The 24,174-nt window shown below is 48.6% G+C and overlaps 1 protein-coding gene across 1 annotated transcript; it reads left to right on the top strand.

Moving 5' to 3' along the window:
- Positions 1-7: 7 nt before the first annotated feature.
- YIF1A (Yip1 interacting factor homolog A, membrane trafficking protein) lies at positions 8-22,717 on the top strand. The gene is made up of 8 exons (XM_048519436.1): positions 8-144; positions 4,767-5,011; positions 8,618-8,722; positions 13,100-13,178; positions 14,916-14,973; positions 17,387-17,542; positions 18,208-18,301; positions 21,839-22,717. The coding sequence occupies exons 2-8, from the start codon at positions 4,910-4,912 to the stop codon at positions 21,986-21,988; spliced, it is 744 nt and encodes a 247-aa protein (XP_048375393.1). The 5' UTR covers positions 8-144; positions 4,767-4,909; the 3' UTR covers positions 21,989-22,717.
- Positions 22,718-24,174: the final 1,457 nt, after the last annotated feature.

Below are 24,174 nucleotides of genomic sequence, written 5' to 3'. Positions count from 1 at the left end.
ATTAGAATGCGAAGCCTTTGAGGACGTGGCTTGGAACCGACGCCGCGCGCCCCCTTTTCCGCTTGCAACTTTTTCGGTCGGACTTTGCAAAAGCTGCCCTCGCGTGGGATCCCATGGCATATCCCCCCGGCTATGGGGGGCCAGGTGAGTCCTCCGGCTGGGCAGGTTGTCTGGAGGGGAACTGAGGCCTGCTCGTTGGAAGTTCTGGGGGTGCTGATGATGATGGGAGGTGGGCGCCCCCTTCCTCGCCTGATCGGATCCCGGGTGGTGGCGGGGACGGAGCAGAGCCCCGGGCCTTGCAACGAAAAGACCCCCCCTTCTCCCCCCCCCGCTCAAAAACGGCCTTTGCAAACAGGCAGGTGGGGGTAAAGGTTTGCAGGGCGGCCCCACAACGTCAAGGACCTGGAAAGACGCGCCCGGCGAGTTCGGAAGGCCCAAGTTCAGCAGCTCCTGTTGCAAAGAGCTGGAATCACGCCAGTGTCAGACCCTGGCCTGAAATCCAGCCGGATCAGAAGCTCTTGCCCTCGATTCGCTTGGGGAAAGTAGAACAGGAGGCGCCACATAGGTGATGTGAAGTTGGATGCGGACCCCACTCGTTTGCATACATTCGCCCCAAAGTTTCATTATGCTTCCGGCCAGATTGGGGTCCAGCGGCACCTGAAAGACGAATAAGGTTTCAGGAGTCAGAGCTGCCTTCCTCAGATACAGTAGGTATGGAGATCCCCAAGTCAGCGTGGTGCAATGGTTAAGAGCAGGTGGATTCTAATCTGGAGAACCGGGCTTGATTCCCCACTCCTCCACCTGAGTGGCAGAGGATTATCTGATGAACCAGATGTGTTTCCGCTCTCCTACATTCCTCCTGGGTGACCTTGGGCAAGTCACAGTTCTTTGGGACTCTCTCAGCTCTCCCTCCCTCCCAAGGTGTCTGTTGGGGGGAGAGGAAGGGAAAGGAGCTTGTAAACCACCTTGAGTCTCCTTCCAGGGTAGAAAGGTGGGGTATAAATCCAAACTCTTCGTCTTCTTATATCCCCCTCCTCCCTTGTTGCTATGATATAAAGGCTCAAGGATTTCCATTCCTACTTGTATCTGAAGAAGGGAGCTTTGATTCTCAAAAGCTTCCATCCTAGAAATCTGGTTGGTCTTTAACGTGTTGCTGGATTCAAATCTTGCTCTTTTACTTTACTTGCTTCACTTTAATCCAACTTTTATCCTGCCCTACCCCAGCCAGAAGCTGGGCTCAGGATAGCTCACAACATACATGATAAAATGAATATTCAACATACAGTGTACATAATCAATAGTATGAATCAACTAAAAGTTGCAAAAATTTCTAGCCTATTGGGAAACTGTTGTAATACAAAAATACTAGGCAGCTGTCATAAATACAAAAATTTGGCACTGTATTATTCTATTTTTCCTGCGTTTCCAATTGGTATTGTCTGGTATAAACGACCAGGTATCTAGCTGTCATTCTTCAGTTTATTCAATAAAAGTGGGGGGAAGCAACAGAGAGGGAAAAGAAAGGAGATAGAGGGACGGATAAGGTGGGAATATGGGAAAAGGAAAGAGGAAATGAAGGGGAAAGAATAGATAAGGGGGGAGGTGGAGGCCAGGTGGTAGGTGGATTCTAATCTGGAGAACCAGGTTTGATTCCCCACTCCTCCACCTGAGTGGCAGAGGCTTATCTGGTGAACCAGATGTGTTTCCGCACTCTTACATTCCTGCTGAGTGACCTTGGGCTAGTCATTGTTCTTTCAGAACTCTCTCAGCCCCACCTGTCTGTTGTGGGGAGAGGAAGGGAAAGGAGTTTGTAAGCCACATTGAGTCTCCTTACAGGAGAGAAAGGTGGGGTATAAATCCAAACTCTTCTTCGACTGTAGGCTTGGCGGAACATCTCTGCCCTGCGGGCCCTGTGGAACCACGCCATATCCCGCAGGGCCCTGACCTTAGATGGCAGAGAATTCCATCAGGCAGGGGCCACAGCTGAAAGGGCCCTGGTCCTGGTTTAGGCCAGTAAATCTCTTTTTGGGCCAGGGACCTCCAGCAGATTACTTCCAGATGAGCATGATGCTCTCCAGGGGTGGTGTTGGGAGAGGCAAACCAACCTGGTTACCCTTTGAAATCTTATTGGTCTTTACGACGTTGCTGGACTGGAATTTTTAATCTTGTACTGCAGACCAACCTAGGATGGTTACCCACCCGAAACGATCTTTACGACTTTTCTTTCCTCTAATTTGCTCTGAAGCTTTGCTGTTCCGTTTCCTGCTTGCTCAGACATTTGGCGTCGCTTCTGCCCGACTGCCTTATTGAAACGTGTGTTTTCCCGGGCCCTCTTTTCAGTCTCTGTTTTTCCACTGAGAAGCTGGAAGTTATCCGACTTACAAGAAGGTCTGTTCTCCAATCCCTCTTAAAAGAGGACCAAGAGAGCCAAGATTTCTTCCCTGGGGCAGGGTAGAGGTGGATAAAACTATGCATAGGGTGGAAAACATAGAGCAGTGGTGGCAAACTTTTGGCACTCCAGATGTTATGGACTACAATTCCCATCAGCCCCTGCCAGCATGGCCAATTGGTGGGAATTGTAGTCCATGAACATCTGGAGTGCCAAAGGTTCGCCACCACGGACATAGAGAGATCTTCCTCTCTGTCTCCCCTAATATTAGAACTCGGGTGCACTCAATGATGCTGTTGAGAAATAGGTTAAAGGCAGAGAAAAGGAAATATCTCTTTACTCGACAACCAATTAAACTGTGGAATTCACTATCGATCGACATGGTGACGGCCACAAGTGTAGATGGCTTTAAAAGGGAGTTAGATCCAAGGGGAGCCAAGATCCATCAGTGGCTACTAACTGTGTTGACTAAAGGGAAACTCCACATTCAGAGGCAGTCAACTTCTGAATACCAGGGTGTCAGATCTGGGTCTGAAGTCAATTAACGAACTCATGATGGTCGATCAGAAGTCTTTATTGAACACAGCTAGTACCTGGCTTTGTCAAAGCCAGTTCTGCTGGGCTATGGAAAACCAGTTACGTTTATTCTTGTAGATTTCCCCCCTAATACCCCCTCCTTGGTGCCCATGGAATGTGAGAAATAAAGATGTTTGGGAGTGGAACTTCTCAAGGATAGTGCAGTGATAGTCCAGCCACCTTCCTGCTGAGAAGGTCCCAGGGTTGCTTCTAGTTTGGCTACAGTTGCAAGCATCAAAGGAAAGGGGAAGAACGGAGAAGATCCATTAATATCAGAAGTAAATGCCATTCCCCCTCTCCTTCACAGTCAGGAGTGAACTAGCCCCATTCATCAATGTGAACAAGCCTCATTGCACCTAAGCCCATTTTACAATGTCAGGCTTCATCCTGACACGGGGAAAGAAGCAACCTTGGGAAAAGACCTCGGCTTTTATACCGTGTTTGTTGGGGGACGGAACAGTAGGCTGGGTGCACCCTTAGTCTGATCCAGCGCAGCTATTCTTACAACTCCCATGCCAACCTGAGCCACTCCACCTCAGAGGCGTAGCTAGGCCATACTACACCTGGTGGACACTCTGTGTTTTCCGCGCTCCCCTCCCTGCCCCGACGGTGCCCTACCAGGCCCCCCCCATACACACACTTACCTTCGTGAAACAGTGCAGGTTGGAGAAGCAGCCTGTTCCCTTCAGGCTGAAAATGGTCTGGTGGGAACTACACTTCCCATGAGACTTGGGACTTGCAAGGTCTCCTGGGAAGTGTAGTTCGCACCAGACCGTTTTCAGCCTGAAGAACAGGCCGCTTCTCCAGCCTGCACTGTTTCACGAAGGTAAATGGGGGGGGGGGGCGCCACGGGGTGTGGGATTTTCCATCCCCCAGGTGCACGCCCAGTGCAATGCGTCCCCTGGTAGCTCCGCCTCTGCTCCACCTCTTTGTTTAAAAATTAAGCCTCAACCGGTCTCTCCTCGACAGCATTCTGATAAGAACAAGCCAGCTGGATCAGACCAGAGTCCATCTAGTCCAGCTCTCTGCTACTCGCAGTGGCCCACCAGGTGCCTTTGGGAGCTCACATGCAGGGTGTGAAAGCAAGGGCCTTCTGCGGCTGTTGCTCCCGAGCACCTGGTCTGTTAAGGCATTTGCAATCTCAGATCAAAGAGGATCAAGATTGGTAGCCATAAGTCGACTTCTCCTCCGTAAATCTGTCCAAGCCCCTTTTAAAGCTATCCAGGTTAGTGGCCATCACCACCTCCTGTGGCAGCATATTCCAAACACCAATCACACGTTGTGTGAAGAAGTGTTTCCTTTTATTAGTCCTAATTCTTCCCCCCAGCATTTTCAATGTATGCCCCCTGGTTTTAGTATTGTGAGAAAGAGAGAACAATTTCTCTCTGTTAACATTTTCTACCCCATGCATAATTTTATAGACTTCAATCATATCCCCCTCAGACGTCTCCTCTCCAAACTAAAGAGTCCCAAACGCTGCAGCCGCTCCTCATAAGGAAACATAAGGATACAGTCCAGATGTGTCTTGGGGATGTCCCAACTGTTTCTGATTTCCTTCCTGGCTCCTAAATCTTTTCCTGGCACATTGAAGTTGCTGATCTTCACCGGTGCTTTGCAGAATAACTGGAGTGAAAAGGGATCATCCTGCATCCCAAAAGGGAAAATTTACAAACGCAATTTAGATTTGGAGTGGTGGAGGAGTTCTGAGGAGGGGAAAGGATCTCTGACTACAAGTCTAGCCATGCTGGATCGGATAGTCACTTGGGGTGTTCCCCCCCTCTTCTTTCCCCCCCTCCCTCAGGCTCCAAGCACCGGGCCAGAGGGGTCCCCATGGTCCCCACAGGACCGGCCAAGCGCCCCCCAGTCCTCTCTCGATGACACCAGCTTCGGCCTACTGGGACCCCAGTGCTAGTGGCTTGATCCTGTCCTCACCGGGACTCGTACATGGGTTCTCAACCAGACTCTTTTGCCGATCCGGTGGCCAACGCCGCGATGGTCTATGGCTCCAGCATTGCATCTCAGGGCAAAGAGATTGTGCACAAGGAGGTAAGGGGTTGTGTGTCTTTTCTTGGTGGGGTGGCTGTCTTTGGGGTTGTGGCGTCCCTTCCCTGGTCTTGCACAGCTTCAACATTCAACTCTAGCTTCAGGACATATCATCTGCTAGTTGCTGAACGTTGTTGGTTTGCCCCCAAAATAAAGCTACGGACTCCTCATCCCATCTTCTCCATTCCACAACACCTTTATTTATTCATGTCGATGTCCGTTTTTATTTATTTGTTTGGCCGTCATGCACACAAAGCTACCTTACCAAGGAGCAGCAGTGGTTTTAGAGTGTTGGAGCTCGTGTATCTAATCTTGGAGGAACTGGTTTGATTCTGCCTCATTTGTCAGCCTTGAGCTGTGGGGAGGCTTATCTGGGAATTGTGATTAGCCTGTGCACTCCCACACACTAGCCTTTTAGCCAAGTGGACCTTTGGGCTGGTCAGCAGCTTCTTCGGAGCTTCCTCTCAGTCTCCCCCACCTACCTCACAGGGTGTTTGTTGTGAGGGGGGAAGGGCAAGGAGATTGTAAACCCCTTTGAGACTCCTGCAGGAGAGAAAGGGGGCATATAAATCCAAACTCTTCTTCTTCTTATATTGAATGGCAACATCAATTCGTCCGAAGCAGTATAGTCTACTTGGGTCTGTGCGGAAGTCTTCCACGTCAACGACTGCCTGGTCCTTTATCACTGGAGATGCCCGGGATTGAACCTGGGGCTTCCTGCATTCAAAGCAGAGGGTCGTCTACTGAGCCACCACCTCTCTGACTTATGGAGACCTCTCAAGGAGTTTTCAAGACATGTTCAGAGGTGGTTTGCCATTGCCTGCCCCTCCATAGCCAGCCTAGACTTTCTTGGCCGTCACCTCTCCAAGCACAAGCTTTGCCTCTAAGATAGGGGTGTCCAGCCTCTGGTGCTCCAGATGTTCGTGGACTACAATTCCCATCTACAATACAGTTGGCCACGCTGGCAGGGGCTGATGGGAATTGTAGTCCATGAACATCTGGCACACTGTAGGTTGGCCACCCTTGCTCTCAGAGCTGTTGGGAGTCGATCTTGCCAGGACCACCCGTGTCAGTGCAGATGTTGATAACTTACTTCTTTCCCCCAGTGGGGACTCAAAGCAAATTCCAGTATGGTTCTTATCAGCAGAATTTAAAGCGGAGTCACTCTGGTAAGATGAGAAGGTTTTTAGTCTTCTTGCACTCACTGCAACCTCCTACCACTCTTGGAAAAGAATACTCTTCACTCAAGATGTTCTTTCCATAGGAAGGTTTTTACTTTTGCAGTTGCAAGGTTACACAAGTCTATTCTATACAAGACTATATATATACAGGACTCTTCAGCAATAACAAAGTTGAACACACACAGAACTCAACTCTCTCTCTCTCTCTGAACTTAGCATAGCATATACAATGCATACATCCAACAGGATACTTTCTCCCCACCCAGGCATCAGCCTCTCATTGGTCTAGAATTACAGTTGAATTCACCAATCATGTTAAAGGTCAATCTTTACTACTTTTGCCCCTAGACTGACTGTCTCCGGCCTCTGGGTTGGCAAACTTCTGCTAACTCAGAAGATGACCTTTTATTGAACCTTTACTCTCTCTTTTTTAAATATATCATGACAGTCCTCCCCTTTTCTGTTTCATTCTTGCGTCAACTCTCATTATGTAGGTTAGACTGAGTGAGTTTGTGGACTGGTTCCAGGCCACCCAGCAGCGTTCTGTGGCAGAGTTTGGATTCGACCCTGTGCCTCCCAGATCCTAGTCTGACACTCTTACCAATACACAACGCTGTCTCTGTTTTCCGGTTCTCTGCTAAACCCGGTTACTATCTCCTAACTATGGCAAACCAGCTACCAAACCTTTTTTCTCCAGCCCCTACCAAAGCAGGCTTATTTATTGGAATGTGCCTAAACTTGCTTGAGAGACTAATATATAATCTATAATACAGTTACCGTGCACAGAGACATAGGTATATTCACCTGAAATTGCAATCCATTTAAATGTATTAAGTCAAACTAAGAGCAAAATTTCACAAAGTGAACCCCCACCCGGTTAGTCAAAAGACCTCTTGATTTTCTGGGTAAGGAAACATACCATGGACAGCTCTCCATGTCCAGCCCTGCTAACTTCTGGGGGCATTGTTCATCCTTACCCACCCTGGCATTAAGGTCTCCTGCTACCAACCATTCATCGTACATTAAACAGTTGTAAACTCTCTAGATCAGCGGTTCTCTACCTGTGAGTTGCGACCCCTCTGGGGGCCGAACGACCCTTTCATAGGGGTCGCCTGAGACCATCGGAAAACGGTCTTTTAATATTTTATATATATCAATTTTATGATTGGGGGTCACCACAACATGAGGAGCTGTGTTAAAGGGTTGCGGCATTAGGAAGGTTGAGAACCACTGTAATTCCCTCATTTCCTTGATGGAGTTAGGAGAAAGGTGAACATTAATTATTATGGGACTGTGGCCTTCCCGTGTTAACTTTACCACGTGAGCCAAATGTTCACACACTGGGAGAGTCATAACCTCACTATCTAAAGATGATTGGATTAATATTGCAAGTCCAGCTCGATATCGCTCTCTGGGATCCCTTTTGTGTGCTGGAATATAGTGTACAGTATAACCTTGAAGGTGGATTAAAGTAGGAGACAAAGTCTCTTGTAAAAGTATAATGTGGTCTTAATAGCAGAAGGCATCGAACATCAAAATATACTGAGTTGTCCAGCCGAAGGGTGGGCAGTCTTGCTGTCCTGAATGCGAGTAACGTCTGGGGTGTTGTGGGGTTTCCGGGCTGTATGGCCGTGTTCTAGTAGCGTTTTCTCCTGACATTTTGCCTGCATCTGTGGCTGGCATCTTCAGATGATCGAGTAACGTCTGTTTGTGAAAATGACAGGCATGTCTCTAATTAAAAATTATAGCGGGGATGGTACACAGGTATTACAATTTAAATCAGCAATGTTCCAAATGATAACTTTACGTTTACTAAATTATCTGTGCAGCTATTATATATTGCAGGCTATGGAGAGGGCAGACGCCAGTCTGCTGGAAGGCACCCATCCGAGCCCCGCCCTCCCCCAACCTCCCTGCTAGCTCTGATAAGTGGGGCATGGGGAGGTGGTAAAGGATGGCGCTTTAGTTCTTCGCATGAAAATCAGTGGGGTTTAACAGCGCTTAACAGGGTTACCTACACTGCTTCCCTAAAACTGGGTCTTAGGTTTAATGCTAATAATCGAGCCCAGCAGCCCAGGACAGCCTAGATGTGGGGGGGCACTCTGTTTGTGCGTGCCCACAGAGAGGACTCTGAGTGCCACCTCTGGCACCCGTGCCATAGGTTCGCCACCACTGCTCTAGGAATCCCCTGGAACATTGTGGTAAAGCCATACAGCTTTGAGGAAATTCTAGAGTCCTCTGTGACACAGCCATGTCAGTTCCGGGTTTTTCTCCTTGTTTGTTGTCATCCTTCTGCCGTTCGATTGAGCACCGGCAGGAGATCCCTGCTCCCCGAAGACGCCTGGCAACAGGTAATAGGGCACGTCCCATAAATGGAGGCCTATTCCTCCTCCCTCCTGGCTAAATCTCCTGTCCTTGCTTTCTCCAGATTGACCGGTTCATGTCGATTAACAAGCTGAAGTATTTCTTCGCGGTGGATACAAGCTACGTCATGAAGAAGCTGGCGTTGCTGGTGTTTCCTTACGTACATCAGGTACTGAAGGAAGGGGTGCCTTCTGCTATGTTTTGGGGGCAGAGCGGGGCAATGATGGGATTATGGTACGTTGGACGAAAACATGGAAGTGGCAGGAGTTAGAAAAGGGAGTGTGCCCAGGAACCCTTGAATTATAGGAGGAAAGTTGGAGGGGGGGGGGTGTGACAGTCTTGGTGGATTCTGTAACTTCTCTATCCTGTGCATCAGTAATTCACCCCCTACTACTGAGAGCCAGCGTGGTGTAGTGGTTAAGAGCAGGTGGATTCTAATCTGGAGAACCAGAGGTGGGATCCAGCAGGTTCTCACAGGTTCCCGAGAGTAGGTTACTAATTATTTGTGTGTGCCGAGAGGGGGTTACTGATTGGTGATTTTGCCATGTGGTTTTTGCCTCAGTTACGCCCCTCCTCTCAGCAGTAGCGCGCAGAACTTGAAGCAGTCTAGCAGGAGGTGCACCGGCGTGCGTGGCAGCCTGCGCCTGCGTGCATTTGTTTCCCACCCAAGGACCGGCGCAGCGGCTGCATCCTTGCCACAGCCCCGCCCAGGAATGCCCTGCCCCGGAATGCCCGCCCACACTCCCGTTGTGCCCCGCCCAGCCCCATTGGCGCTACGCCACAGTTTGAATCCCACCACCATGGGAACCTGTTACTAAAATTTTTGGATCCCACCACTGTGGAGAACTGAGTTTGATTCCCCACTCCTCCACCTAAGTGGCAGAGGCTTATCTGGTGAACCAGATGTGTTTCCGCACTCCTGCATTTCTGCTGGGTGACCTTGAGCTAGTCACAGTTATTCAGAACTCTCTCAGCCCCACCTACCTCACAAGGTGCCTGTTGTGCGGAGAGGAAGGAGCTTGTCAGCCCCCTTGAGTCTCCTGACAGGAGAGAAAGGTGAGGTATAGATCCAAACTCATCCTCCTCTTCTTCTTCTTCCTCTTCTTCCTCTTCTTCTTTTTCTATTGTTTTCTAACTGTGTGGAGTGGGGCTGTCAGAATGTTTAGTGGGACCAGGGTCTCCCGGGTTTCCTGCAGTTCAAGGAATAGTGGAATGTGAGGATTTGAGAGAAGGGTGTCTTATAATTCCTGTAGTTTCACCATCTGTCTGATTCCTTTTTTCTGTCAAGGTCAGTGGTAGCCAGGAGTAGGTGCGATATTCATTCAATGCTTGAAGCCACCTTATAGTGAATGAAAGCTTTTCGTCCACCCCAGTCAGCGCTGTCCACTCAGAGGGCCAGCGGCTCTCTGGGTGTCAGGTTGAAGTATTTTCCATCACCTGCTACCAGATCCAGTCTTCCCTGGAAATGCCAGGATTTGACCCCAGAGCTTTTTCGTGTACTCTGCCACTGAGCTGCAGTCTTTTAGAACAGAGCGGGTTGTATGATTCCGTAGGGAGCATCCCCCAGTACTCCCCCCCCCCCACACACACACACAAGTCCCTCAAGTTCTGCCTCCATTTTTAGCCACGTGGTCTTGTTGCCTTTTTAATTCTGTTTATTTATTTATTGGATTATTTCTGAGCTGCTGCTTCGGTGTCCTTCTGGAGGCCTCTTGCATTTCAAAACATCAAAATATATCAAATCAAATCCAAAACCTTTAATGGCATTTTATAAATAATTAGCAAACCACATAAAAGGAAATCATAAACGGATTAAAAGTTTGTTTACGGCAAGGGAATGTCTTATGTCTTCGACTTGACATACGTCCCGGGTCGCACCCTCCGCTCAACGGAGGCAAACTTGCTGGTGGTCCCCTGTCCCTCTATGATGCGGCTGGCCTCCACACGGGCCAGGGCGTTTACTGCCCTGGCCCCTGCCTGGTGGAACGCTCTTTCTCCAGCAGTTAGGGCCTTGCGGGACCTTGCGGAGTCCCGCAGGGCCTGTAAAACTGAGCTGTTCCACCGGGCTTTTGGGGGGACCGGCCGCTGATTCCGCCCCTCTCATTGCCCTGCCCACTGGCTGTGTATCTGACCATCTGCCAGCCCCCTCCCAGAATTTGACCACTCCCAGGATTTGATCACTGGGGTGTGATGCCAGACGCCCCTTATTATCATTAATTATTAACTATTTATTGATGGATGCTGCTGCTATAGTTTTAAGGTTTTGTATTTTAACTGGGGTTATTCGATTTGTTTTATTATGTTTGTTGTTGTTTGCTGTACACCGCCCTGAGCCCTTCGGGGGTAGGGTGGTTTATCAAATCGAATAGATGATGATGATGATGATGATAGGCGTAGTGAGATCTGTCAGCCATTATTATGGATAGGAAATGAGCCCTTGTAGATGTGATAGCTTCATTGATACAGTCAATGGTCATCCACCAATGCTGCGGAATTGCCCAACTCTGCTTCTCTTATACGCTGATGACCCCGCTATTCTTTCCTATAAGAGAATTGGCCTTATCCGATATCTGCAAACTTTCTACTCCTATTGCCAACAAAATACACTTTCAGTCAACTTTGAAAAATCCAAAATCATGAGATTCTCCAAAAACAGATTGTCCTATGCATGGAAACTCGGCATAGCTTATTTAGAACAGGTGAGATCCTTTAAATACTTGGGACTAAATTTCCAATCCAGTCTCAAATAGACCACTCGCAGGAAGAAAGCTATTGCACAAGTAAAATGCACTGCTGCTGGAATCCAAAAAAAAAAATCTTTCTAAAGGGGAACCAACATGTGCCGGCTGCCATTCGGATTTTTCAGGCTAAGGTTGTTTCACAATTACTTTACAGCACTCCAATTTGGATAAATTCCTTTCATTAGGATATTGAACGGGTACAAGCCAATTTTTAAAGACAAATATCAGGCATCCCCAAATGTGTAAGCTGTATGACCTTTTGTGCTGAGACAGGTCAACAATTACTTGAGTCCAAAGGATGGCTATTTGCGATCCGATATTGGCTGAAAATACACTTCAACTAATGAAGACAATCTTATTTCATTCCTACTCAAGGACATCAAAATATATAAAGCTGGTAAAAGCCAGCTTTTCTCTGCTTTTTTCCCTTGATTTTCTTGCTTTTTTCCTGCTGTTTTTTCCTTTCCCGCTTTTTCGTCCTTTCCTGATTTTTCTGCGTTCTTTCTACTTTTCTTGCTTTTTCTTTTTTTCTTTTTCTGCTTTTTCCACCATTAAAAAATACCAAACTTGTTCAGCGTTTACTTTATTTTAGAGCTCACCTTTCTGTCCGAGACTCAAGGCGGATTACAAAACAGCCCGTCTGTAGTGTTACCACCGCCCCCTTACAGTTGGGGAAGAAAGCCCCCGTCCTAAACTAGCTCAAGCTCTAGCCCTTCCCAGTTTTTAAAGCACAGTCCACACTTCCTTTGGCAATATGGAGAATGCAGCCTTCAGGAAAAATATGTTCTTATTTTGGGGTTACCGTGATTTTTCAGCAGGCAGGGAAGGCTGCAACGATGTGTCCTGAGAGTCCTGCTTTTCCACCCCGCGCTGGCAAGGCAGCTTAGATCTCAAAAAGTTAAAGCAGCAGCCTTCTCAGATCTCAGAAGCTAAGCAGGGTCGGTCCTGGTTAGGACTTGGATGGGAGACAACCAAGGAAGTCCATAGTTGCTACGAAGAGGCAAACAGTGACAAACTGGCTCTGTTTGTATGTTACTCTGAAAACCCCATGAGGCATTGTTGTGAGTCAAATGCAACTTGTGGGCCCTTAGTTGTTGTTGCTGTTATTTATTATTATTATTGTAGATTCCACAGCTGCCAGATCTCTAGCTGGCCGTTGGCCTTCATTACAATTCGAGCCTCACCCAGAGGCGCAGGAAGTTGTAATGTATCGGCGTAGTATTTGTGCGGATCCCATCAGGGCTGCCTTCTGAATTTGACAAATGTTAATTTTGTCAATTCGAAGATGTTTCAAGTGCTGCCCTAGTGTTTTTGGGATGGCGCCCAGCGTGCCGATTACCACTGGGACGACCTCAGCTGGTTTGTGCCATAGACGCTGAAGCTCGATTTTCAAATCGTGGTATCTAGTGACCTTCTCGTGTTCTTTTTCAACGACCCTGCTGTCACCGGGGACTCCTATGTCGATGATGGTCACTTTCTTGTCCTCGATCACAGTGCTGTCTGGTGTATTGTGTTTCAACACTTTGTCCATTTGGATTCGAAAGTCCCACAGGATCTTGACCTTCTCATTTTCCACTACTTTCTCTGGACAATGTTCCCACCAGTTCTTAGCTGTTCTTATGTTGTAATTCTTGCATAAATTCCAGTTTGTTGTTGTTGTTGTTGTTGTTGTTAAGAAGCAAAAGCTTGGGGTGGGGCTCTTAGCTGGGCCTGGATCTGTGCGTGGTAGAGTGGTGCTTTTTTTGATATCCTGAGCGGTGACAGAAAGACAGGCAGTCACAGAACATTTTACCTTTCTTTCGTAGAACTGGGAAGTCCGCTACCACAGAGACGTGCCCCTCCCGCCTCGACAAGATGTGAACGCCCCGGACCTCTACATCCCAAGTGAGTCTCTCTTTGAATACAACAAGGTATTTCCTGGCAGATACATAACTGGCTGTTGTGGTTTTCTGGGCTGCATGGCCGTGGTCTGGGAGTTTTTGCTCCTAACATTTCACCCGCATCTATGGCTGGCACCTTCAGAGGCATGTCATGGGAAGATGTGCCACAGAGAGAAACACCTCTTGCTGTGACATGCCTCTGATGATGCTAGCCAGAGATGCGGGGAAAGCTTTAGGAGCAAAACCTGCCAGATCACAGCCACACAGCCTGGATTCTGTCCATGAAATCCTTTGAAAAAACATAATAGTAATGTCTGGGAAAATCCAAAGGGCGTTGTATAAATACCGTGTTTCCCCGAATATAAGACAGTGTCTTATATTAATTTTTGCTCCCAAAGATGCGCTATGTCTTATTTTCAGGGGATGTCTTATATTTCTGTGTTCCTTTCATCGGGCATGCTTCCAAACAAAAAATTTGCTATGTCTTACTTTCGGGGGATGCCTTATATTCCGCACTTCAGCAAAACCTCTACTATGTCTTATTTTTTGGGGATTTATATTAGGGGAAACAGGGTAGGGTGTATAAATAGGCACTTTTGGAATTCCAACACGTGGTGGGTGCGATCACAAAATAGCTACTGTGTGAGGCGGGGCCATTCACACATACATACATAAGAAGTACTAGTACAGGGGACAATAGGATTTTTTTTTTACATAATGGAATACAGAAGCGGATAAAACCAACTCTGTAGTGGTAGCCACCACCAAAAGAGTGTTACTTTAATCTGTGCAGCCAATCAGGAACCTTGCCGAGCAAAACTCCCCTTGGCCCCACCCACTTTCAAAAAACACGTTGGTGAGCATCAAGATAGAGCAGTGATGGCGAACCTTTTTGAAACCGAGTGCCCAAATTGCAACCCCAAACCCCACTTATTTATTGCAAAGTGCCAACCCGGCAATTTAACCTGAATGCTGAGGTTTTAGTTTAGAAAAAAACGGTTGGCTCCACCCCACCTGCTCGAGCAGAGGCCAGCCTGCTCTAGCCTCCAGCAAGTCCCGCGCGCATCGCTCTGTGCCTCTCTAGCATCTCTGCCTCCTCTGTGCCCCCCCACCCCCACCCTCGGGCAGCAGCCACCCGGAACACAGGCGCCAGGCCCGCCAGCCAAGTCCTCCCTGCTCACTGCAGTCTGCGCACATCGTGCTCAGTGGCCCAAGCCAGCCTAGATGTGTGTGTGGGTGTGTGTGTGATTTTCCGCCCCCCACATGACTAACTCTCTGTGCGCATGCCCACAGAGAGGGCTCTGAGTGCCACCTCTGGCACCCGTGCCATAGGTTCGCCATCACTGAGATAGAGGTTGGCTGGTGCCAAGGTGCTCACAGACACCATGTTGGAAACCCCTGGTGTAAATGGTTTTAATAATCTTTCCAACAACCTTGTAAGGTAGGCCCACATTCCTCTGTTACAGATTAAGGTGGAGATTACGGATGGGTGTGGCTGGGACAAGGCTACGTGGCAAGCGCCTGGAAAGAGTGAGGAGAGGGGGCTCAATGGGGTACAATTCCGAATTGCCCACCCTCCAAAGCAGCCATTTTCTCCAGAAAACGGACTTCTGAAATTCAGAGATCAGTAGTAATTCCAGCTCTCCCGGCCTTACCTGGAGGTTGGCAACCTTACCCTCTTTGGTCAGGACTCCCTCAAGAGATTTTCTGATTTCTCTCCTGCCTCCTCTTGTCTCTCCAGGCATGGCCTTTATTACCTATATTCTGCTGGCTGGAATGGCTCTCGGCCTGCAAAAAAGGTACGTTAAGGGCAGGATTCCCTCCTTTTGAAAAACCTGACAGGATTTCATGGTTTGCTCAGACTGGGGCACAGACGGATGCCGGGGAACATCTTGACACCACTGGTGTGAAGAGGGAAAGGAGGCGGGAGTTCTTGCTGTCGGATGTGTTGATGCCTCGAGCTGTCTCCTGCTGACATGTGAACCGTCACAACTTCTGAAGAGAAAGTCTGCAGCTTTTCCTCCAAACTTTCTCTCTCTCTCACCTTGGCTATTGTGCCTGTTTCTGTCTGTAGCCTGACGCCTTTTCCCTCACACACCCTGGTTCACATCTCTTGCCTTCGCCACTGTAGCCTTTGAAGAAGAAGAAGAAGAGTTTGGATTTATATCCCCCCTTTCTCTCCTGCAGGAGACCCAAAGGGGCTTACAATCTCCTTGCCCCTTCCCCCCTCACAACAAAGACCCTGTGAGGTAGGTGGGGCTGAGAGAGCTCCAAGAAGCTGTGACTAGCCCAAGGTCACCCAGCTGGCGTATGTGGGAGTGCACAAGCTAATCTTAATTCCCCAGATAAGCCTCCACAGCTCAGGCGGCAGAGCTGGGAATCAAACCCGGTTCCTCCAGATTAGATATACGAGCTCTTAACCTCCTACGCCTCTGCTTTCTTTTTGATCTTCCGTTGTTGCCCCTGGGGTCGACTGCATTGGCCACGTTTGGTTAATATGGCAGAGTTTTGCCCAGTCGTGGAAGCGTGACATTGAGTGCCTGCGTGGTGTAGTGGTTAAGAGCACGTGGATTCTAATCAGGAAAACCGGGTTTGATTTCCCACTCCTCCACCTGAGTGACAAGAGGCTTATCCGGTGAACCAGATGTGTTTCCACAGCCTGGGGATATTTGACCCCGTATGTTCCCCTGGGCGGTACGGTACGCCGCTGCTGTCCACGGGTCTTCTGGTCCTTCCAGTGTTCATCTAGAGCAGGGGTCTGCAACCTGTGGCTCTCCAGATGTTCATGGACTACAAATCCTGATGGGTCCTCTCTCCTTATAATATCAAGTGGATCCTGCCACCCCTTCCCTCTGGTTTTTAAGGGAATTGATAGTAGGCGCCATCTTTTATGTTGATCTTAATAATACTGCATTTTAATGGGGTGGGGTTTATTTTATTAGAGCCTATATTAATTGATATTTAACGGATTTTAGTTTGACATATGTGCTCTATTCTATATGTTGTTCACCACCCTGAGCCCTCTGGGGGAGGGCGGTATATAAACCTAACCAATAAATAAATAAATCCCATCAGCCCCTGCCAGCATGGCCAATTAGCCATGGTGGCAGGGGCTGATGGGAATTGTAGTCCATGAACATCTGGAGAGCCGCAGCTTGGAGATCCCTGATCTAGAGGGGCCTGTTGGCACATCTGAGTGGTCCCCCCCTCCCTTGGAATCTTTCCTCCAACCCACCTTTCTAGCAGAGCTCCCGGACAAAACCCCTGTTTGTATCCCTGCCAAAGCTAAGCTAAAGTGCATAACAAATACCGCCCTCTCTTTCCCTTTAATAGGCCTGCGAGCAGAACAGGGCAGGGGACTAGCCTTTGTATCCAGTAAAGCCCCATTTGCCCTCACCTGGATAGCTCCAGGCTACCCTGATCTTGTCAGAGCTGAGAAGCTAAGCAGGGTTAGCCCTGGTTAGTAATTGGATGGGAGACCACAAAGGAAGTCCAGGGCTGCAATACAGAGGCAAGCAATGGCAAACTACCTTTGTTGCCAAAAGTCTATTTGGGTTGCCGAAAGTCAGCTGCAACGGAGAGCAGTTCACACACACACACACACACACACACAAGGTGTCTTGAGGTCCATCAGGAAGAAATGCAGCTAATACGTGTTTTAAATAAATATTTCAAAATAATAAATCCTCCCCTAGTGCAAATGAGGATTGTAAATTGTTTGGGACACCAACCTCTGCTTCCTACTATAACATGGTTCCATACAGCACCCTCTGTATGCAGCAGTGGCGTAGGAGGTTAAGAGCTCGTGTATCTAATCTGGAGGAACCGGGTTTGATTCTCCACTCTGCTGCCTGAGCTGTGGAGGCTTATCTGGGGAATTCAGATTAGATTAGCCTGTACACTCCCACACACGCCAGCTGGGTGACCTTGGGCTAGTCCCAGCTTCTCGGAGCTCTCTCAGCCCCACCCACCTCACAGGGTGTTTGTTGTGAGGGGGGAAGGGCAAGGAGATTGTAAGCCCCTTTGAGTCTCCTACGGGAGAGAAAGGGGGGATATAAATCCAAACTCCTGCTCCTGCTCCTCCTGCTCCTCCTCCTCCTCCTCCTCCGCCTCCTTCTTCTTCTTCTTCTTCTTCTTCTTCTTCTTCTTCTTCGCTAGATGAAAAAAAGCTCCTGTGTCATTTGTGGACTCTCTTGCATTGCTTCTTCTCAGGTTCTCCCCAGAGGTCCTGGGCATATGCGCCAGCACGGCCTTCGTGTGGGTGGTTATCGAAGTCCTGGCCCTCCTCCTGGGCTTGTACCTCATCACAGTTCAGAGCGACCTCGGCACATTCGACTTGCTTGCTTACTGCGGCTACAAATATGTCGGGTGAGTTGTCTCCTCTTCCGCTGTGCGGCACGGGTTCAGAGCCTCCTGGGCCACAGTACAGGCCAGAGGATCCAATCCCCTTTGCTCTATGGGCTTGGGGCTGAAAATGTGTCAAGAGCTCAGGCATTTGAAAGAGGGGAGGGGCTGCAGCTCCATGGTAAAGCTTCCGTTTGACAGGCAGAAGGTCCCAGGTTGGTTGGACAGGGGATTTATCAATGTATTTTCAAAGGCTTTCACGGCCAGAATCACTAGGGTGTTGTGGGGCTTCCGGGCTGTATGGCCGTGTTCCAGTAGCATTTTCTCCTGATGTTTTGCCTTCCTACTATAACATGGTTCCGTACAGCCATGCTGGCAGGGACTGATGGGAATTGTAGTCCAAGAACATCTGGAACACCATAGGTTGGCCACCCCTCAGTTAGAGTGTCAGAAGATTTGAGAGACCTGCGTTTGAATCCCCACTCTTACCATGGAAGCTCAGTGAATGATCTTAAGCCTATTAGCTTTTCTCAGCCTATTTTACCTCACAGGGCTGCCACAAAGGAGGGAGGAAGATATTGTAAGTTGCTTTGGGGGTTCCTGTTAGGGAGGAATGTGGGGTATAACAATTCTTGTTTTTTAAAAAAGGAGTCTGCTTAAGACCTGCAATTTTCTCTCTCTCCCCCCAGGATGATCCTTGTTGTGGTTGGGGGCCTAATCTTTGGAAGCAATGGCTATTACATCGCCTTGGCATGGGCCTCGTGTGCTCTTATGTATTTCATGGTAAGTGCCATATGCTTTGGAAAGGCTTTGGGCCTTCAACTTCCCAAGATTCCAGAGGGCAGGAAGTTCAGGATGTATACCCTGCCTCCAGCGTGGTGTAGTAGTTGAGAGCAGGTGGATTCTAATCTGGAGAACCGGGTTTGATTCGCCACGCCTCCACCTGAGTGGCAGAGGCTTATCTGGTGAACCAGATGCGTTTCCGCACTCCTACATTCCTGCTAGGTGACCTTGGGTTAGTCACGGTTCTCTCCAAATTTTCTCAGCCCCACCTGCCTCACAAGGTGTCTGTTGTGGGGAGAGGAAGGGAAAGGAGCTTGTCAGCCACCTTGAGTCTCCTTACAGGAGAGAAAGGTGGGGTATAAATCCAAACTCCTCCTCCTCCTCCTCCTTCTTCATGAACCAACAAGATCAAGCTCCTAGGAGTTCTTAATCATGAGATTAGCCATTCATTTCTTCCTTATGTTTTTGGAGGAAGGCTGTGCTCTTATGTATTTCATGGTAAGTGCCATATGCTTTGGAAAGGCAAAGGGTAATTTGGATATCAATACCAGGGGTGAAGGACAGTTTAATATTAGGAATATATTATCGTCCCCCTGACCAAAGTGCACAAGAGGATTCTGAGATGGAAAAAGAAATTAGAAAGGCCAACAAAAACAAAAATGTAGTGGTAATGGGTGATTTTAACTATCCCCATATAAACTGGAAAAATGCATGTTCAGGTCATAGTAAGGAGAGAGCATTCCTGGATATGCTAAATGACTGTGGCTTAGAGCAGATGGTTGTGGAACCAACCAGGGGAGAGGTGATCCTAGATCTAATTCTATGTGGGACCCAGGACCTGGTGCAGGAAGTCAGTGTTGTTGAGCCGATAGGGAACAGCGACCACAATGCTGTCAGATTCAGTATCTCAGCATGCGAACAAGTGGCAACTACTAGTGTAGTTACATTTGCCTTCAGAAAGGGAAATTTCTCAAAGATGAGGGGGATAGTGTGCAGGAAGCTGAAAGGGAAAATCAAGAGAGTCAAAACTGTCCAGGATGCTTGGAGGTTATTTAAAAACACAGTAATAAAAACTCAGCTGGAATGTGTGCTCCCACAGGTTAGAAAAAGGCAGCACCTAGTCCAAAAAGAAAGCCACCATGGTTAACATAGAGAGGTTGAGGAAATTATCAGAAAAAAAGAAAAATGTCTTTTAGAAAATGGAAGTCCAGTTTGGCTGATGAAGAATATGAGAGGGAAACGTCAAAATGGTGTAGCAAAAGAGAAGCAAGTTAGCTGTAAGGGAGGCCAAAAAAAGCGATTATGAGGAACGCATGGCTCTGCGTAACATCAAGACTTTCAGCAACAAACAGGCTTCTTCAAGTACATCAAAAGCAGGAAGCCAGCAAGGGAAGCGGTAGGCCCGTTAGGATGAATACCAAAGGAACAAAGGGTGTGCTAAAATGATGGCAGGGAGATTGCAGAGAAGTTGAATGAATTCTTTGCATCTGTCTTTCACCCAAGAGGAGGTGAGGAACATTCCTGCACTCCTGAACCAAGCTTCTTAGGAGAGCTAATCCCGAGGAACTAGCGGTAAGATAGTGGTAGACAAGGAAGAAGTTCTGCGCAGCCATTGATAAACTAAATGTTACCTAATCCCCCCTGGCCCAGATTGCATTCACACCAAGAGTTCTTAAAGAGCTCAAGCATGAAATTGCTGATCTTCTCACTTTAATATGCAACTTATCCCCGAAATCAGGCTCCATCCCTGAAGACTGGAAGATGGCCAATGTCACACCAATCTTTAAGAAAGGATCTAGGGGACCCGAGAAATTACAGGCCAGTCAGGTTTGACATCTGTTCCTGGTAAATTCAGGTAAGTAGAATCTATCATTAAAAGATAAAATTATAAAAACATGTAGAAAAGCAAGACCTGCTGAGAAAGAGTCAAGCATGGCTTTCTTTGGTAGAGCAAATCCTGTCTTACAAACTTACTTCAGGAAGTTCTTTTTGAGGGTGTAAACAGACATGTGGATAAGGGGGAACCAGTGGACATTGTCTAACTTGGATTTCCGTTAAAAGTTGCTTTTGACAAAGTTCCTCACCAGAGACTGTTGAGAAAAAACTCAGCAATGAAGGAATAAGAGGGGAAGTCCTCCTATGGATTAAAAACTGGTTGAGAAACAGGAAACAAAGAGTGGGTGTAAATGGGAAGTTCTCACAATGGAGAGATGTAGGGAGTGGTGTCCCCCAAGGATCCGTTTTGGGACCAGTGCTCTTTAACCTATTCATAAATGACCTGGAAGTAGGGGTGGGTAGCGTGGTGGCCAAGTTTGCAGATGATACCAAATTATGTAGGGTGGTGAGAACCACAAAGGATTGTGAAGAGCTCCAAGCGGACCTTGATAAATTAGGTGAGTGGGCCCAGAAATGGCAAATGCAGTTCAATGTAGCAAAATGTAAAGTGATGCACATAGGGGCAAAAAATCCAAACTTCACATACACGCTACAGGGGTCAGTGCTATCAGTCACAGACCAGGAAAGGGATTTAGGCGTCTTAGTTGATAGTTCCATGGGAATGTCAACTCAATGCATGGCAGCTGTAAAAAAGGCAAACACTATGCTGGGGATCATTAGGAAAGGAGTTGATAATAAAACTGCAAAGATTGTCATGCCCTTATATAAAGCAGTGGTGCGACCGCACTTGGGAGTACTGTGTCCAGTTCTGGTCGCCACATCTCAAAAAGGATATTGAGGAGATAGAAAAAGTGCAGAGAAGGGCAACAAGGATGATTGAGGGACTGGAGCACCTTCCCTATGAGGAGAGGCTGCAGCGTTTGGGACTCTTTAGTTTGGAGAGGAGGCGGCTGAGGGGGGATATGATTGAAGTCTGTAAAATTATGCATGGGGTAGAAAATGTTGACAGAGAGAAATTGTTCTCTCTTTCTCACAATACTAGAACCAGGGGGCATTCATTGAAAATGCTGTGGGGAAGAATAAGGACTAATAAAAGGAAACACTTCTTCACGCAACGTGTGATTGGTGTTTGGAATATGCTGCCACAGGAGGTGGTGATGGCCACTAACCTGGATAGCTTTAAAAGGGGCTTGGACAGATTTTATGGTATGGAGGAGAAGTCGATTTATGGCTACCAATCTTCGATCCTCCCTTTGATCTGAGATTGCAAATGCCTTAACAGACCAGGTGATTGGGAGCAACAGCCGCAGAAGGCCATTGCGTTCACATCCTACATGTGAGCTCCCAAAGGCACCTGGTGGGCCACTGCGAGTAGCAGAGAGCTGGACTAGATGGACTTTGGTCTGATCCAGCTGGCTTGTTCTTATGTTCTTATGTTCTAAGGCTTTGGGCCTTCAACTTCCCAAGATTCCACAGGGCAGGAAGTTCAGGATGTATACCCTGCCTCCAGCGTGGTGTAGCGATGAATGCGTAGAACGGATTTGCTAGGCTTGGGCACAAAGGGGATCGAATCACGGAACTGCTATTCTGGCCCAAGTTCCTCCACAGCCGTTGACTTGTGCGTCTCCCTCCCTCTCGCAGGTCCGCTCCTTACGGATGAAGATCCTCCCGTCGGTGGTGCAGGAGGGGCTCAGCCGGCCCAGCGGGAGAGCCCAGATGTACATCACGCTGGCGGCTGCAGCCTTCCAGCCTCTCATGCTATACTGGCTGACGGTGCAGCTGGTGCATTGAGTGGGGCGAGGGAGAGGCAGCGGAGAGTGGCTCGGACCACAGCAGGATGCGCGGAGGATCCTCTCCGCAAAGAGCCTCTTGCTGTCTTCCCGGTTTCCAGAAACACTATGAAGATCTGAGCTCCGTCACCCCACCACTCCTGAAGCCCTGGGATCAACATCTAAGGGCAAACCGGGGGGCGAGCGCAGGCGTCTGTGCTCTGTCCCTCCCGGGGATGATGCTGAACTGAGAAAGGTCTGCGTCCCGTCAGTGCTCCACTGCCATCTCGATTCGTCCAAAAGCGGAGAGAAAATACTGGTCCAGAATTCTGCCTTCTCGCTGCCCTGCGAGGTGGAGGGATCCTCCAGCAGCCCGTTCCGCTGGGTCAGTTTTCTAATTCTTCCTTTCGAGGCCTAGAATGGGGCAGGTGGGAGAGCGGCCCTCGATCTCGGTCACGCAAGCCGGTTCCTATGCAAACCGCTTGAGAGGGGAGTTGCTGTTTTCATGCATTTTTGCCTTCTGGAACAAAGTGCCCTTTCTTTTTCCCCCTTGGAGCCGCCGGTTCCTCCACTTGGACATCCTGTGTTCTGTCTCAGCTAGAAGGCAGTGTCGGCCTACATCCCCAGAGCAACTAGTGTTCAGTGGCATTTTGCCTCGCGGTGGTACACCCTCGGACGGTACTTCCAGAGCCGCGGCCTGTCGCGCTCCTTCCATCCTCCTTTGTTATCCTTTATAAATATATTGAGAGTTTTGATTGTATTTTTTCTTAAAGCTACACCCGTATTTCAAGGCAGCATGGGGAAAACAATCAATAGCTAGAAACTCTTTTCAGGGGCTCGTGGGGCCGAGAATTTCACGCTGTCAACATCCTTCAGGAAGCAGCCTGTGATGTCATTTCCTCCTGTCTGCCTATTGCAGTGGTGGCGAACCTATGGCACGGGTGCCAGAGGTGGCACTCAGAGCCCCTCTCTGTGGGCACGTGCAAACAGAGTGCCCCCCCCCCCCCACATCTAGGCTGTCCTGGGCTGCTGGGCTCGATTATTGGCATTAAACCTAAGACCCAGTTTTGGGGAAGCAGTGTAGGTAACCCTGTTAAGCGCTGTTAAACCCCACTGATTTTCATGCGAAGAACTAAAGCACAATCCTTTACCTGGGAGTAAGCCCGGTTGCTGTCAATGGGGCTTGCTTCTGAGAAAACCCTCCTAGGGTCGTGATTCACCCATTGGAAGAGTTGCACGGTTGCTTCAAAGCAAAGCCACCGACTACCACCAAGCCTGCTCCTGAGTAACGCACGCCTCGGAGCCTACTGTTTTTTCTAAACTAAAACCTCAGTATTCAGGTTAAATTGCCATGTTGGCACTTTGTGATAAATAAGTGGGTTTTGGGTTGCAAATTTGGGCACTCGGTCTCGAAAAGGTTCGCCATCACTGGCCTGTTGGGTGGGGAGTGTTGGTTCTGAGAAGCGAGCGATAAAAATTGTGCCAGCCCTGGAAAACAGGCTTGACGACTTGTGTGCGTTTGTGTTCTTTCCGAGAAATCTTTTCCTTCTCTGGGGTTTTTCTCTAGCGAGGCTGCTCTCAAAAGACGTGCGACTCCGGACGTCTTGTTTTAACAGGCACAGAGCAGCCTTGTCTGTGGCTCAATGGAAGAGCATCTGCTTTAGAAGCAGAAGGTGCTGGGTTCAAGCCCCGGGATCTCCACTTTAAAATATCAGGTGGGCGGCGACATGGAAGACCTCTGCCGGAAACCCTTCAGAGCGGTTGCCAGTCTTGAGTAGACAATACAGACCTTGGTGGACCGATAGTCTGTTCCAGTATAAGGCAGCTTCATGCGCATATGCGCTTCCTCCTCCAAAGCAAGTGCCTCCGAGCACTACTTTCTTTGGACGCCGAGCGGCAGTCACCCCCTCTGAAGGCAAGCAGAGCCGTTTCCCTGCTGTGAACTGGGTTGATTGAAGGGGGATTATTGGAGTGAAAAACGTGGCGCTTGTTGTTTTTAACGGCAAAGCGAACTTGAGGCGGGCGCTGCGCCGCCACACCCGCTGAGGCCCTCGGCCCATTCCCCCTCACAGCTGTCACTTTGCGCAGATTTAAATATGAATAGTGGAAACCCTAAAACGCACGGGCAATTAGGGATGCAGTGTTCGGGGGGGGGGGGCAGCAGTTGTATAATTGGAAGCGTTGACACATCTGGCATTAAGTGGCTGT

The sequence above is a fragment of the Sphaerodactylus townsendi genome, linkage group LG01 (genome assembly GCF_021028975.2).
Source record: "Sphaerodactylus townsendi isolate TG3544 linkage group LG01, MPM_Stown_v2.3, whole genome shotgun sequence".
Taxonomy (NCBI): domain Eukaryota; kingdom Metazoa; phylum Chordata; class Lepidosauria; order Squamata; family Sphaerodactylidae; genus Sphaerodactylus; species Sphaerodactylus townsendi.
This window is presented reverse-complemented; position numbering and strand designations above follow the sequence as displayed.